We start from the raw sequence: 17,094 nt of genomic DNA, 5'->3' as shown, positions 1-17,094 counted from the left end.
ATTACAACCTTTGCTACAAACTAAAATTTTACTTTCTTTTCCTTACTTTAAAAAAAATTAACCTATTTTTGTGGGTCCCCAAAATATGCTGGGTCTTAGTGACTCTGTCTGTAGTCCCTACTGGGTACCTTGGCCTTGGTCCTATCGCAACTGAAATGTCTTTCTGTTGCATTTACTCATGGATTTAAAACTGTGAATTTCAATGTTTTAAGATAAAGATCTCTTGTCTTAAAGACAGTGCCTCCATCTGAGGAAAAGTAGAAGCTTATGACATAATGGAAATTAATTTCTGTGGATTCAGAATCATAGTTACAGTTTACACGTAGGAATAATTTGGTCCACAGGTAACATATCACCTTAATTGCTCTATTTTTCCCCCTAAAGTAAGTGCCACTCCTTTTAAGGACAGTGTTTGTACATTGCATTTATCATTGTCTCACTTGTTAAAACTGAATACAGTATCCATAATTTACTTTTTTCCATATGAATCACTGCAGCCCTCCTGAATGATGACAGTTCAGTGTAATGTGTGGACTATGACAAATCTGTTCCCAGAAGATTTTGAAGTTTATTAAATTCCAGGTGCTCTGCGATTGTACTGTGGTCTGCGCGCCGTCTCACTTTTCTCCATGTCAGCTTCATTCCATTCTCTCTCCAAAACCTCTAGCGCCCCCTTCCCATTATGGATCAAAAGTGAAATCCCAAATACACATCTACCATCTACCCATTCCCAGCATTGCAACCACCAGTTCTGCCTTCCAGCCTATTACTCTAAATGAACCGTCTGTAGTCTTACCCCAGGAGAAACCCCCACTGTGTGCTCCACCAGAGTCCCACTAGTCTATTCAAGGATGTTGCTGCCGGAATTCCTCCACCTCTAAATGAACCATTTTCTCACTCCTACCAGTAGATAAACATGCTGTGACTTTCCCCAGTTTCTGTTCACCACTTCTTCCACCAGCGACGTCCTTTAACACTTTATTGCAGTACCTCTCAGAAGAGGTAGCTATTGTACACTTCCACTTTTGCTCCCCTATTTTCTTTAAACACAGCCCAACCAGATAGTCACACATATCCCTCCATACAGTTGGTCTTGCCAAGACCACCAGTGATCACCACGTCACTACACTGTGACGCTTACTTTTTCGGTCTCTTCTTACCTGCCAGCAACATTTGGAAGAGTTCATCACTGCCTCCTCTTGGACGCACTTTCTTCGCTTAGAGTGTCCCCTGGCACATGCTTGTGGCCTTCCAACCATTGCACTGGCTGCTCTTTTCCATACTCCTTTATTGCTTCTTCCTCTTTGCTCCATCCTCTTGAGTATAAAAATAACCAAAGACCCAGTCTTTGGTATTCTTTTCTACCTACAGATCTTTCACACTGATGGTCTTGTCCACTTCCATAACACAGAATAGCATATATATGCCAATGACTCCTAAATCTCTATCACTTATAATAAACTTGTTATTTATTGATCTGTTGACCTACTCAGAATCTCCATTTGTATGTCTAACACATATTCCAAACTGAAATATGCATTACTGAAATCCTGACCCTCTACACACACACACATACCACTTGCTCTTCTTGCATCCTTCCCCATCACAGTCCCTGGCAACTCCCTCCTAGTTTTCAGTTTGAAAGTATTGATGTTATTTCTGATTTCTCTCTTTCTGCCACACCCTACATGTAATCCATCCACCAGGAAATCCCACTCTGCCCACCAGCCCACTGCTTCCAACTGGAATGGGCTGTGATCAGCTCTTACAAACGCATTCTGAGCATCTCCTGTATGCTGTTCTTCCTTGTGTCAAACACAGTTGTGCAATCTTTAAAGACGTAAGTTAGGTGATGTCATTCCTCTCCCCCAAAACAGTATAATAGCTTTGTCTTTACTCTGAGTAAAAAGCGGTGTCGTTAAAATTACCCCAAAGCCCTTCCAGACCCAGCTCTCATTAAGACTCTAGCTCTCCCGTGAAGTTTGCACCTTTGCTCACTTCATTTCAGCCACTCCATTCTTCTTGACGTTTTAGAACATCCCAGGTATGCTTCTCCTTGGGACCCATGCACAGACAGCTGCTTTTTGCCCCCAGGGTATCAGAAAGCTGACTCCCCCAAGTCCTTCCAGCCTTTGCCAAATGCCCCCTTCTCCCTGAGATCTTCCCAAGATCAAATAATTCACAATACTCATAAATGGCTTTCACTACTCTACTTTCTCTGTTTTCACTTCTCACCTTTGAAGATATTAGTACTTAGTCATTATATTAACTTTTTATTTTTTGTCTACCCTGGCTAAAATATAAGCTTCTGAGGAACACAGATCTTTATCTCCTTTGTTTGCTGATATACCCCAAGCCATTTGACTAAGGCTGAACACTCATGCTGTGTGTTCAGTCACTCAGTCATGTCCGACTCTTTGCGACCCCATGGACTGTAGCCTACCAGGCTCCTCTGTCCATGGGATTCTCCAGGCAAGAATTATGGAGTGGGCTGCCGTTTCATCCTCCAGGGGATCTTCCTGACCCAAGGATTGAACATGTGTCTCCTGTGCCTCCTGCATTGGCAGGCAGATTCTTTACCACTGAGCCACCTGGGAAGCCCCAGACATTTACTAAGCATTTCATAGATACTGATGAAATGAACGAGGGCTCTTTCCCTTCATCTGCTTGCCTGAAGTCCCACCCATTCTTTTAGGTATACGTCTCCTCTCGTGTAATCATGTGTTTGCTCCCAGGTGGTCAAGCTGTCTGTATTCTTGGGGTAGCCCTCACTCTGATTTGGGGTGGAGAGATAACTATATCAGTCTACGAACCTACAAATGTAGACTCTGCAAGTGAGGGTTCTAAAATCTCTGCTTCTGCTGCTGTTTCCGCTACTTGATAGTGTATCTAGAACATTTTATTCAGCATCCCTATGTTCTGGCTACACTGCTAAGTGACTTCAATCACTTTGGAAATATGTATTTTAGTGGTGAGATAGTCTCTGGTGTGGCTGAGACTGATTAGTTACCGCATCGCTCACACCGTGAATATAATAGTGCTGATAGTGGAGTATTTCAGCTGTGATGACATAAGATTTTTTCCTCCATTGGGCAAACTTCTGCCTTCTATTCCTGAATTTCTTTCTGACTTGGAATTTATGTGACTCAACAACTCTCTGCAAGTCAACAGCTGCCAGATGTTAAATGTAATTAAGGCTTTACATGTATTCGTAACCTACGACATGTGTTTGAAACACAGGAAGCAAGGTGGGAAAGGAAGAAAAGGAAAACCCTTGACTCAGTTTCAATTATCCTCTCCCTGTTTAACGGATGCTAACAGGCACTAGGAAACTGTGGTTGTGTTATTTTTCTACAAGCTCAATGGCTGGATGCTTACATTGGTTTTAGACAAGTACCTAAATCCTGACAGTAATTGGTGATGAAGCATTTGATTTAAGGGAACTGATTTACAAACAAGAATACATCATTAACATTTCTCCCCCAAATATTTGCAGTTACAGTGTAGATCCTGATTAGTTACTGAAGCAAAATACCTGTTACACATATTTTCACCTGGTGATAGACTGTGATCTATCCATCTCCCTAGATGTCAGACTGTAGATGAGTTAATTAACTCTTGAGCTCTAGAATGATTCTTCAATGATGGGAAAGTCAAAATGTTTTCAAAACATCAAGTGCATGATGGAGACAGGGACCTTCATGAGTGCTGAGAATGCAAATGTCATATGCCTTTGTCAAAATTTCAGCTAATACTGGTAGCTTCTATACTGACATATCAAATCTTCTTTATATTACTTTGAGAAAGCAGGATATTACATAACATAATAGAATAAGTATTAAATATATTTAAATATATGCAGCTTAATAGGAAAAAGTATTTCATTTGTATAGGGGTAGGAAAAGTTTGAAAATGAAATCATGCCCATCACCTTGTAGTTTTACACTTACCAGGTAACATCATAGATAAGTAATATTTATTGAGTATTTATTCTGTTCTAAATTTATATATATACTTGTTCATCAACACAGTGACCTTTTCAGATAGGTACTGCTATAATTTCCTCCATTTTACAGGTAAGAAATTTGAAACATAGAAATATTAACTAGCTTGATCAAAACAACACAGTCCTGAGAGTATGAGAAATCTCTAAATAAAAAAAAACAAAATAAGAACTAAAAATGAGCTGAAGTCAGAAATGTGAAGATTGAATTGCAAGCTCATAGGAGAACTTCAGTGAGAGAAAAGGGTTACCCTCAGAGTTTCAACAGGGAGATCTGACCTTGAACTCAGAGCAAGATGCAAGACATGAAACTGAGATTCCTATGTTATTCTGGAAACCTGATAAAAGACATGTGGTGAAGAGTCTCTGAAAGGGAGCAGTTAGACATTTTTCAGGAGACAAGAGTCTTTACTATAGGCCCTTGTGATTTTTAAAAACTAAAATAAACTAATGTCAGCTAAAGTTAAATCTCATTAAGTATGTAAGAAAACAAAACTTTAAGAGTGAACAAGTCAACAAACAACCATTTTTGATTCTTAAAGCCCCAAAACCTTAGAATTTGTCAGTTACATACTTTCAACTGTGTATAATATGCAAATTAGCAAGTAAGAATATAATAGAAAAACGGAATAGAAACACTTAAGCTATATAAATTTTATAAAGGAAATAGTCAATACATAATTGTTGAAATAAAAACTTTAGTGCATACAGTAAATATGACATCAGGCACAATTAAAAAGAGAATTGGTCAACTGAAAAAAAAATAACCAGAAGAAATTAGAAAGAGATGGCACAGAAAGAATATAATGTTAAAAATATAATAGAAACATTAGGAGAGAAGAATAGTCTTAGTTTAATTAGTGAAGACAATAAAGAGTTTGGGAGTGAGTAGATATTTAAAAGACAATGAGAATTTTTTAGAATAAAGAAATCAGGAAGTCATAGAAATGGAAGAACAACTTGTATCAACTAAGATTAGAGCTCTAAATAGACTGATATAACATACATATTGTAATCCCTAAAGCTACCACTAAAAACATTATGTTGAGATATAGATAAGAATCCAATAGAAAATTAAAATAGAATTAAAAAAAATTATCAACCCAAGTGAAGGTAGAGAAGAGGAACATCAGAAAAGAGACAAACAGGAAAAACAGCACAGTGGTGAACCTGAATCCAGACAAATAAAAAATTACATTAATATAAATGTACACTGATTAAAAGGAAAAGATTGTCTGATTATTTAAATAGCAAATCCTAAATATATGTTGTCTACAAGAGATGCATTTTAAATACAAAGACACAGAACAGTTGAAAGTAAAGGAAGGAAATTAGACATAATGTTCACTGTTTATAGTAACCTTAACAAAGCTGAACATTTTTATATCAGGCAAACTAGACTTTGAGACCACGAGTATTACCAGAGAAAAAGATGGATATTTGAAATTGACCAAAGGATTACAAAGAGAGTCTCAGTTAATTTCAGGAGGGAATCCAAGAGAATTTGTTCTCTGTCCACCAAGTACTTAAGTGAGAAATCACATTAACAATAAAGAAATCTAGACAAGCCCCAAATATGTGGAAATAAAACTACATATTTCTAAGTAATCCATTAATCAAAGTAGTACAAGAGAAATTAGAGAATATCTGGAATTGAATGATAATGGAATGTACAACATATCCAAACTTGTGAGATGCAGGTAAAGAGGGGCAGATGATAGGTTTGTATTTTTATTTAAGAAATAAAAATTGTTTTTAAATCAATGATCTACATTTCTACCACAAGAAACTAGAAAAGGCTAAGCAAAGAAACCCAAAATAAGTAAAGATAAATAATTAAGATGAGAACAAAAATTAAAGAAATGGAAAAGAAACAGTAAATGAAAATATTAAAGCCAAAAGCTGGTCTTTGAAAAACTGATAAAATTGATAAAGCAATAGCTAAAATAATCAAGAAGAAAAAAAGAGAATACACAAATACTCCAAATCAGGAATGAAAGAAGGAATATCGTTATGGATCCTGTGTGTATTCAAGAACATTGTCATTAACCTTGGCAAATTAAATGAAATGGACAAATTCCTTGTAAAATATAATCAATGATTAAAAAGCAGATATAATCTCAAAATTTATTGGAGATAAAGAGTCACTACATATTAATGACAATGTTCAATCCATCAGAAAATTATAATTATTATAATTATTCTAAACATACACCTATAATATAGCCTTGGTTTAGTTGTTCAGTTGTGTCCAACTCTTGCAACCCCATGGACTGTAGCCCTCCAGGCTCCTCTGTCCATGGGATTTTCCAGGCAAGAATACTGGAGTGGGTTGCCATTTCCTTCTCCAGGGGATCTTCCCAACCCAAGGATCAAATCCAGCTCTCCTGCACTGCAAGCAGATTCTTTTTTTTTTTTTTCTAATTTTATTTTATTTTTAAACTTTACATAATTACTAACTGAGCTACCAGGGAAGCCCTATAATATAGCCTTAAATTGACATAATGCAAATACAGATAAAGCTGTGGGGAGAAACACCCATCATAGTAGGAAAATTCATCATATAACTTTCAATTCTTGATAAGACAATTAAATAGCAAATTAGTACCATGTAGAAAAATTGAACACAGGATTAATAATTTGGTTTCATTGAAATATGTAAAATCTTGCACCTAATAACTAGAGAACATATGTTTCTCTCAAGTGGATATGAAATACTTTAAAAAATTTATCAGGCTATGGAGGAAATTTAAAAATTGCTTAAAAGTTTAGTAATATAAAAGTGATGCTCTTTAGCTAAATGCAGGTAAATTAGAGCTCAAAACCAGAAATATATACAAAATACCCCAGTACATTTGTAAATGCAATAAATAAGTTCATTAGAAACATAAAAATATTTAAATCTAAGCCACAGTGAAGATGCTGTGAGTCAAAACCTGTGAGATGCATTGAAAGTGGTCCTTAGAAATATATAGCCTGAAATGTTTATAATAAAAAGGAAAAATGGCTGAACACTGATGGCGTAAGAAATCAAATTTTAAACATATGAAAAAAATCAATTGTCTATACTCAAAGAAGGAAAGAGAAAGGAGTAATTTTTGTGTGTGTGTGTATATATATATATATATGTAAAACCATAAAAATGAATAAACTAGAAAACATGTATAGATAGTAGATAGAACCAGGAAAGCAAAAATGTGTTTATTGAAAGACAAAAACAATTGATCATTGCTGAAACCAATCCAGTCAAAAGAAAGCACAAATAAAATAATATCAGGAATTAAAAAAAAAAAAAGGCAGTCTACAAACCCAGAAGAAATTTAAAGGGATTTAAAAATACTTGGATAAATTTGTGCCAACCCATTTGAAGACGTAGATGAAACAGGCATACATCCCTGGAAAAGCTTATCCCTAGAAAATACATCCCTAGAAAAATGTATTGTTCCAAAAGTTTCAAAAACAACTCAAGAAACATAAAGTGTTAATACTCCTGTAATTTTTTTTAAAAAAGCAAGTTCCTTCATTGTAAGCCAATGATCATCATATTATCTACATTTGTCGTGTAATTACTGAGTGGCAGGCAGTGTTTTAAGCACTTTGACCTGCCTTATCTAACTCAATGTTCAAAAGAATCTTATAAAGGCAGGTGCTATTTTTACGTGTATTTTATAAAGTAAGTGGAGACTCATCAGAAGTAATTAATTCTAAGAATATATGGTCCACAAGTATTTTTAAAACAGACAGTGGAATCCCATTTGAACCCTTGGCTATGTAGGTAGTAACTATTTTATAAGGCTGCTACACTAATTAACTGGAAATTTGTATATAGCAGCATCTAAGACAGTGCCTGCCACCTTCTGAAGCTCTGAGAAAGCATAAGCTAATCTTACATTCTCAAACTCAGAACAGTTAGACCATTGCAGCTCACCCACTCTTGTCCTTTGCTTTCTTTATTTTTTCTGATGAACAAAAAAGTGTTTGAAGAAGCAGAGTCTCACAGGGTCAGATGACTGTATGCCTTTGTAATGCTCTTACATAGGATAACTGATTGCTATAGTTTTTAATACTCGAATTGATTTTTAATCTTGTTGGAATTTTCATCAGCAGAAAAGAGTCTCCAGCAAGCTCTGGAGCATTTCATTTCTATTTATGAACTGGCAGTTGTTCAGGAGAAACTTTTGTTGTAGTCGGCTTTTGGGTTTTCCAAATTGGGCTTTGTTCAGATTGGAACATGAAAATGCCATATCAGAGGAGAATGCCACGTTCACTTTTGACTTTGAGGGGATAAAGCTTACAGGAAAACCTTGAATACTGGAAACGTTCCTGTCTTCACTAGCCTTTGGTGTTTTTTTGATTTGGAAAGTGTTTATTAACATTGGAATGATTCTGGTTACAAATCTGATAAGTTGTGACATGTCAGAGATTCAGGTAGAGACCAAAGTAATAATTCTGCAAGTTTAAAAATATTAAAATATGAACATTTTAGGCTATACACAAAAGAAAATTTCGATTTGTAAAGGATATTTTTGAAATATAAATATTGGACTTACATTTTATGAATAATAATACATGTACACCTACTCTGTGGTTTTAAGCCACAGGATATTTTGTGAACAGTCTTGTCAACATTTGGGAAAATATCTGAATGTGTAAAATCGGATGAACTTTAGAAGGGCATTAAGAGAGAGTTGATGTGAAGAATTTTAGTATACACAAGTATAAAACATTAGAATGCATTAAGTAGCTCCTTCATTGGCTTTCAAATTTGTTACCATTGCATGTACAAATATGTAGATTTTAAATTTGTGTGAAAATAGTATTTTAGATAATGTTGGTATTTGTTTTGGATGGAATATTTTGTATCACATACATATCTTTAACTGTGCAAAATTTAAAGTATCAACATTAAATGTAATAATTTGGTGATATATTTTGATGAATCAAACCAAAATACAAGTTGTGTTTTATCTCTTATAATTTCCTATTTTGCCTGATAGCTTTCTAGTTTGCAAAAGCTTATGGCATTAGATTAAATTACTTCACTCTGTGATAAAGAGAACTATGGTATTATAATTTGTGTTCTTTTCTTAAATATCTGGTACAAAAATTTGGAGTCAGGATTCATCCCTGACTTTAAAATGTAGAGTCTAACATTTGCTCAAGAAGAGTGACCCATGTTTATTTATAAGAGATTCTCTTTGTCTTAGGATAAATGATCCTAGAAAAAAGGCCACTTCAAAAATGAATCACTGTTTAGAAAGAAGCAATATTTCATATTAAATAGTAAATATAATTTATTGTGACTTTATCTTGAGAAAATAAGATTGATTATCAAGAGTATATTTTATGTTTAATACAATTTATTATTCCAGCTGCACTATAATTATTCAAAAGGATAAAGAATAATAATTTGTGTGGGGCACAATATACATTTTATGGCACAGCTGTATGACTGTACAATATTTCATCTTTCATTCTGAGTTGCATTTTGCAGCATGATCACAGAGGGCCATATTTTGCAAAAACAAAAATATTTAGATTCTTTAATCTTCCAAATGGCCTCTAGTTAATTTCTTATTAATAATTATTTTTCCTCATTCACATTGAGATTTTCCTGATTCTTGGTGTGATGAATGATTTTTTATTGTATCCTGGCTATTGGAAGTATTGTTTCAAAAATATGGATCTTATTTAAATATTGTTTCAGTAGGCCTCCTCTGACACCAAGCCTTTGGGAACAATGGGACCCTGAGGCTTAACTGGCAGGTGGAAGTGAAAGCCCAGGTTCCTCACTTGACTCACTTTGACAAGCGGGGCAATTGGGGTGGAGTGGGGTGGAATGTCTCCTTGCAGAGTTGGGGTTTCAGACTCCCTACTAGGACCCTGCATATACCAACCTGCTTGAGAGGGAGAGGGCTACCTCCTTTGAGTTCTCTGTGAGTCCCCCAGTGGTAGTGAAACTAGATTTAACATTTATCCTCCTCAAACACCAGCAAGGAGAAGGAAGGGCACTTCATTACCACTGTGTGCAGATGGGCGTCGAGGTTCCCTTCCTCTCCTCCAGCGACCCTCTGTAGGGGAATCAGGGAAAGCTCATCGCCCCTCAGTGACAATAATAATTCCAGTCCCCAGTTGGTCTTTGATTCCACCCTAGTATGTTTGTGGAGGTGGGGAAGGACACCTCGTTGGAGTAGGCTTTACTTTGGTCTGCTTCTGTTGGTATTTTCAGTTTGCAAATTTCTCTAGCAAATTTCTCTATCCACATCTGGGAAATATGAGGCAGAAGGGAAACCCAGAGAACTCACCGCTATGTTTTCCTCCAGGTCCCAGGAAGAAATGGATCTATCTTCTTACATACCTCTTTTAGACTCATTTTATGTAGTTTTTACATGTACAGTCCAGGGATTTTAGCTGTCCTTAAAAACAGGTATATAGAGAAGTGGGAAATTTCATCTTGATCTAGAACTAGAAGTTCCTCACCTTTTCTATTTCCAGGATTTTTTTTTTAATTGGGGTATAGTTGCTTCACAATATATACAACAAAGTAAATTAGCTGCATGTATACATATATCCCAGAGAAGGCAATGGCACCCCACTCCAGTACTCTTGCCTGGAAACTCCCATGGACGGAGGAGCCTGGTGGGCTGCAGTCCATGGGGTCGCTAAGAGTCGGACACGACTGAGCGACTTCACCTTCACTTTTCACTTTCATGCATTGGAGAAGGAAATGGCAACCCACTCCACTGTTCTTGCCTGGAGAATCCCAGGGACGGGGGAGCCTGGTGGGCTGCCGTCTCTGGGGTCGCACAGAGCTGGAAATGACTGAAGTGACTTAGCAGCAGCAGCATACATATATCCTCTCCCTCTTGACCCTGCCTTCCACCCTTCCTGCCATCCCACCCGTCTCTGTCACCACAGAACACTGAACTGAGCTCCGCATGCTATGTAGAAGGTTCCTACTAGCTAACTGTTTCACACATAGCAGTGCATCAGTCCTAATCTCCCAATGGCTCATTTGTGCCATTTTTCTAGAGTTCACATATATGTGTTAATTTGTTTTTCTCTTTCTGACTTCACTGTATATGACAGACCCTGGGTCCATCCACATTTTTGCAAGTGATCCAATTTCATTCTCTTTTATGGCTAAGTAATATTCCATTGTATATGTATGCGTATACACACACACACACACATACACACAACCCCCACATCTTCTTTATCTATCCCTTATGGTTGTTTCTGTGCCCTGGCTATTTTAAGTAGTGCTGCAGTGAACATCGGGGTGCATATGTCTTTTTGAACTATGGTTTTCTCAGGGTATTTGCCCCACTGGTGGAATCACTGGGTCATATGGGAGCTCTATTTTTAGTTTTTTTTAAAGAACCCCCATACTGTTCTCCATAGTGGCTGTATCAATTTACATTCCCACCAACAGTTGACATTACCATGCCAACATTCATCTTTATTTTCTCTTAATAGCTTAATTCTGTTAGATCTTGGTTATTTTGTAGTCTTGATTATGATTCTAGTGTTTTTAGTATCACTTTTACTGACTTCATGGAAATCTGCATCTTCACCAGTTTTATAATTTAATCTTAGATTGGTACCATATCATTTCCCATTATCAGCAACTAATTGATGATTGACATTAATATGGTGGTTGATATGAGAAGAGATAGTGGTAATAAGTGGATGGGGATAGGTGGGGATTATTTCGTAAATGATTACTATTGACTGTTTTCATGCTATAGCAACTTTTCTTCCCATGTGTGAAATTTCTTCTCTTAGACTCAGGGGACTCACATAGTAAACATTTAGGCCATTACTACAGTTAACTTTTATCTTTCTGCCCTCATAGTAGAAAATCTGTTCAAATCCTGACATTTTCAGTGCTATTTGTATTCACTGGTATTACCATGACATGGTAATTCTGACTTAGCGACATATGTGTTTTTCCTACTTAAAGGTTATTTCAAAGTGTGAGAAGTTGGTAAGAACTTTGAAGATAAAGCCAAGATCACAGTGCAGTGACATATCCTTCTTTAGGATTGTATCCCCAAGTAAAATTAGTTGGTCAAAGGATGACTCCTGAAATCTATTGCAAAATTTTTCTCTAAAAAATCTTTGGAAAGGATCTGGGTCATATACCGAGGTTATGATTCAAAAGAAGACGTGTCCACACTGCTATATTTAAAATGGATAACCAACAGGGGCCTTCTGTATATTGCAAGGAACTCTGCTCAGTGTTATATGGCATCCTGGATGGGAGGGGAGTTTGAGGGAGAGCGGATGCATGTGTATATATAGCTGAGTTGCTCTGCTGTGTACCTGAAATGATCACATTGTTAATCAGCTATACTCCAATATAAAATAAAAACTCATCTCATAATAAAAGATGACTTAAAGCAAAAGAGACTTATCAACTGAGTTGTTTTCAAAAACTTGTGTTCTGCTCTCCTGATCATCTAACAGTTTTTAGACATTGGCATTCTCTCAATGGCAATATTCAGACATTGATAACACTTTAAATTATAATAAAATTCCATGATATAAATACCATTTATTTTGTGTAATCATTCATTTATATAGATATTGACTCTGGTCTTGACAATGTAAATGGGACACCACTAAGCTGTGTATTGACAACAGCAAAGAAACCATAACTGAGAGGAGTCGGAGACATCATCCACACCCACTTGCGTTAGTGGTATCAGGGAGGCAGAGAGAGTGTGAATATGTGTTCCATGAATACTTAAATGTTGTGCCTCTTTTTTTATCTTTCTGCAAGATAGTAAAGAAGGAATGAAATGTTGACTGCTTTCCACTAGAAATCTTAGCTTGGAGAATCACACAATGACTAGTTTCTCTCTTCTATTCAAAGCTGCCATGGAGCTTAATAAAGACATAATTATACAAGATGAATTAGAGCCAAATCAGTCTTCCATCAATGAGCAAAGTAAGTGTAAAACAATAAGTTGACATAGTATTAACATCCCCCATACTATTTACATGCTAAGCAGAGTGGTATAATATGAGCGCTTCATGCTTTAAGACAAAATACATGAAAATTGCTTGTCTAAAGAAATTCATTTGGAGGGATGTTTGGGAAACTGGGTATGATAAGAGCAAATGGGAGGGGTGGAGTAAGCGTCTCGGTGGAGTAATTCCTAGTCCCTCGTGTCTGCCACTAGATGAACATGTGGGCAAGCTGTGACAAAATGAAGGGATGACCTTTCATGGCTCCCTGTCTCTTTTCTACATAGTATTTATCATTGTATAGATTGTACTTTTTTATGTGATTCTTTGATTAATGCCCCTTTCCCGATTAGACTATAAATGTCATGATTGTAGTTTTATACTGCTCACTGTTAAATCCCCAGTGTCTAGCACAGCACTAGGAACAATAAATATTTGTTGAATGATTTAATAAATGATAGACCAATCTTTCCTTTCTACCGTGTCCATGACTCTCCAACATTATGTTGTTAAGCCAGCAAACTTGGGAAAGGCTTGGTCCGTAATCTGTCCCAGACACTTAAGAGCAAGGTTTTCTCTTCTACGAGTTATTTGAGAGCAAAAAGATACCAAACTAGGAATTGTGGGAAACATAGCATTGAGGAAGTGCGATCCTAGTGGAAGATGAAGCCAAGGAGTTTAGAAAGGGATATTTTTGAAGAAACAATTCTGTTTTTAGAGGAAAACTTGGCTTTCTATAAGTGTGAGCTTAACTTTTTCTGATGAATTTGGTATAATACCTTCCATTTTCTTCACAATATTGCTTGTTCAGCTTCAGGTTTGTAAGCTTGAAGTTGGAACACTTGAAGTGTTTTTTCTAACACTGTGGTGACTTAAAAATGTATGCAAATTTTCACTGATTGATGAAGAGCTCATGTTTGTTTCAAGTTTAACAGAAACATATTTTCATTTGTTATCATCAAGTAAATGTTCTAACCACAGAAAGGGCACTGCATTTATTCCACAGCCCGCCATGTTCTAGGCTTCCTGTCTCTGAATTCTAGTACCCAGATTGAGGAGCACATGGGCTCCTCAGAAAGTTGAGGCTTCCTTTGCTCACATGGCTGTATCTCTTTTCGTGAGGAGGTCTTGAAGCCTAGTTCCAGATAATAAGATGTGAAATAGACAATCAGGAATGTTGCCTTGATACATGCACACTCCATTTCACATGGAATCAAAATTACCACATGTGAAATAAAAACATGTATGTTTTAGTTTGGGCTTCTTTCCTTTAATGAAGGAAATGGAAGCAGTATATCTCATGATCACTGAGCTCAGAAGGCAAGATGGAAGAATGCTCATGTGAAATGACTTTTTTCCAAAGACTGAAGCATGAGAAAAACAGCAATATAGATAGAAGTGTTTCAGATATATATGAACCCACTTGAGTTTTATACACTACTAAAACTGAAATACACATTTTAGTATACAATTAGAAGATAATACCTAATTGCCAAGGATGCAATCTGGAAGAGAATACATTGAATAGAGAATTTCAGACAGCATCATGAAACTCTGCTCAGGGAATAACCGGTTAGAACTGTGCTGATTGGCAGTGAGATATCCTTCCTCCCCACACAGGTAGTAGAGTCGTCTCTCCAATGAACAGGCTCATTCTCCAGAGACAGTTATGTATAGTATTGGATTTGATTCCATTAACACAGCAAAAGAAGACTGTAGAAGTCCATCGTGCAATAAAGTAAAGCCTCAGAATAAAAATACTTGTGTCTATGACAAATTAGCTTCATATGAGGTTAATATGTGCAATTGTCTGGGGCTTCTTAAAAATAAAATCTGAGAAATGCTATCATGTATGTAGATATTCAGTGTTCATTATGTCATGAGTTTGAACAATGAGTGGCTCTAATGTAATCAATAGAGAGAAAACAAACCCATGAGTTTTGTGTTATTTAGAAGATTTTCTTCATTGATATCAATAGCATAAGAGTGCATTTCTTCATTATATATTTTTTTCATTGTCCATGAATAGGGACAGATTTAAATGTCAGTAAGTGCAGTGTGCCACGTGATTTCATCTAATATGCAGTGAAACCTTAAAATGTCTTTTTTAAAGCTGGCTATTAAAGCATACAAATAGATGGCACATTCACTGTGCAAAACTGTTGCCAGACTGGTTTTTGATTGGGACCATTTGACACTGTAGAGGGAGCATGGACTTGGGATCTACAGATGCAGGGGTGAGCCGTGGATCTGCCACTTGCCCAGGTGTGACCTTGGAGACAGTATTCAGCCTCCCTGTAAAGTGGTTAACACCTAAACTGCTGTGCTTTTATGAGATTTAAATGAGATAAAGCCTCTTAGAGTACCTGGCCCCATGCCCAGCACATGGTAGTGTGAGCGTGTTCAATAAATGCTTATTCTTTTCAGCTCCCCCTCAACCAGGGGCCCATCCCTTCACTTCCCACATGGATACATGTGATAAAACTCACTTGTGGTTTTCAATTGTATTAGCAAAAAGAAATTGATATCATTTTAAAACAGTCTTATATGAAATCACTTATATGTGGAAACTGATTTAAAAATAATACAAATGAACTTATTTACAAATCAGAAACACAGATCTCACAGTCAAATTATGGTTACCAGAGGGGAAATGTAGGGGGAAGTGATAGACTAAGAGATTGAGTTTATCATATACACACTACTATGTATATAATGTAGATAACTAATAAGGACCTAATGTATAGCACAGAAAGCTCTACTTAGTGTTCTGTAATAATCTACACAGGGAAAAAATCTGAAAAAGAGGCGGATATATGTATGTGTATATGTATATATAATTGATTCACTTTGCAGTACACCTGAACTAACACAAGATTGTCAATCAGCTATACGTCAGTGAAAATAAATAATAAAAATGGACTGACTCCATCCCTACGATTCTGACTTAAGTAACACCTTACCTATTCTTACTTGAAAAATAATACTCGGGTGTATATCTTATCACATATAAACCATGCAGTGATTCTGAGAGGAATTTAAGAGATTAATACCCAGATTTTACAGAAGAGAAAACTGAGGCTCAAGTTGTTAAGAGAGTTGCCACAGTGGGACTTACCCGTGGAAAGCTAGGACTGGTCCCCAGGTCTCCTGGCCACCACTCCCATTTATTGGAGGATTAAGCTTCTTTGGCATGAAGACAGACTGCTCAAGGATCAGATCCAGGTTTTGCTACAGTCTAGATGTGTGACCTTGGGTAAGTCACTTAAGTTCTCTGTTCCTCAGTTTCCCTAACGACAGAATGATTATAGTAATGTTATCATCATCGTAAAGTTGTGAACTTTTTAAATATAAGAAAAAAAATTACAGAATAAAAGATACCTGGAGAAAGGAAGTGCTTGGTATATATTAGTTCTTCTTATAAATCCAGTGTTTTATCGGCTACCTGGTGCTACCTAGACATCAGTAAATAATTAGAAATTTTTGAAATAAAATCTGAACATCCTGTCCTAGGATTAAAATTAATCTCAGTTATTTACTTTTTTGTTGCTGTAGTTCTCAAATACACCCCAATAGCCTAAAGACTCTTGCCTAGCTGTATACTATGGCAAACCTGGTATATTTTTTGACTAGGAAAAACTGTCTGCTTTTTGTAAGAATAAATTTGAAATTTGAAATCGTTTCACAAATTTTAATCGGTCTCTTTGTTTGCTGTCACCCTAGGAACTAACTTCACCCTTGCGGAACTGGGAATCTGTGAGCCCTCCCCACACCGAAGTGGTTACTGTTCCGACATGGGGATCCTTCACCAGGGCTACTCCCTGAGCACAGGGTCTGACGCCGACTCCGATACAGAGGGAGGGATGTCTCCAGAACATGCCATCAGATTGTGGGGGAGAGGGATAAAATCCAGGCGCAGTTCCGGCCTGTCCAGTCGTGAAAACTCGGCCCTTACCTTGACTGATTCTGACAACGAAAATAAGTCAGATGATGAGAACGGTAGGCCTGCTTCTTAAATATTTTTTTGAATATTTTGGGGACTGTACCGTGTGGGGCTTGGGATTTTTTTTTTTTTTTTAATAAAGAGGCATATAAAACCATTCATTTTCTTTTAA

The 17,094-nt window shown here is 36.6% G+C and overlaps 1 protein-coding gene across 10 annotated transcripts in view; it reads left to right on the top strand.

Moving 5' to 3' along the window:
• Positions 1-17,094, top strand: part of TENM2 (teneurin transmembrane protein 2) — a 1,394,962-nt gene that overhangs the window by 408,231 nt on the left and 969,637 nt on the right. For 7 of the 10 annotated variants that reach the window (XM_027545724.1, XM_027545731.1, XM_027545730.1 and 4 more), the window contains exons 4-5: positions 12,885-12,959; positions 16,703-16,978. In XM_027545724.1, coding sequence (XP_027401525.1) covers positions 12,885-12,959; positions 16,703-16,978 — 351 coding nt within the window. The remainder of the gene's footprint in view (positions 1-12,884; positions 12,960-16,702; positions 16,979-17,094) is intronic. The other 3 variants (XM_027545732.1, XM_027545729.1, XM_027545728.1) reach the window with 1 other exon arrangement.

The sequence above is a fragment of the Bos indicus x Bos taurus genome, chromosome 7 (genome assembly GCF_003369695.1).
Source record: "Bos indicus x Bos taurus breed Angus x Brahman F1 hybrid chromosome 7, Bos_hybrid_MaternalHap_v2.0, whole genome shotgun sequence".
Lineage (NCBI taxonomy): Eukaryota > Metazoa > Chordata > Mammalia > Artiodactyla > Bovidae > Bos > Bos indicus x Bos taurus.
The sequence above is the reverse complement of the archived record's forward strand: the minus strand, read 5'-3'. Positions and strand labels throughout refer to the sequence as shown.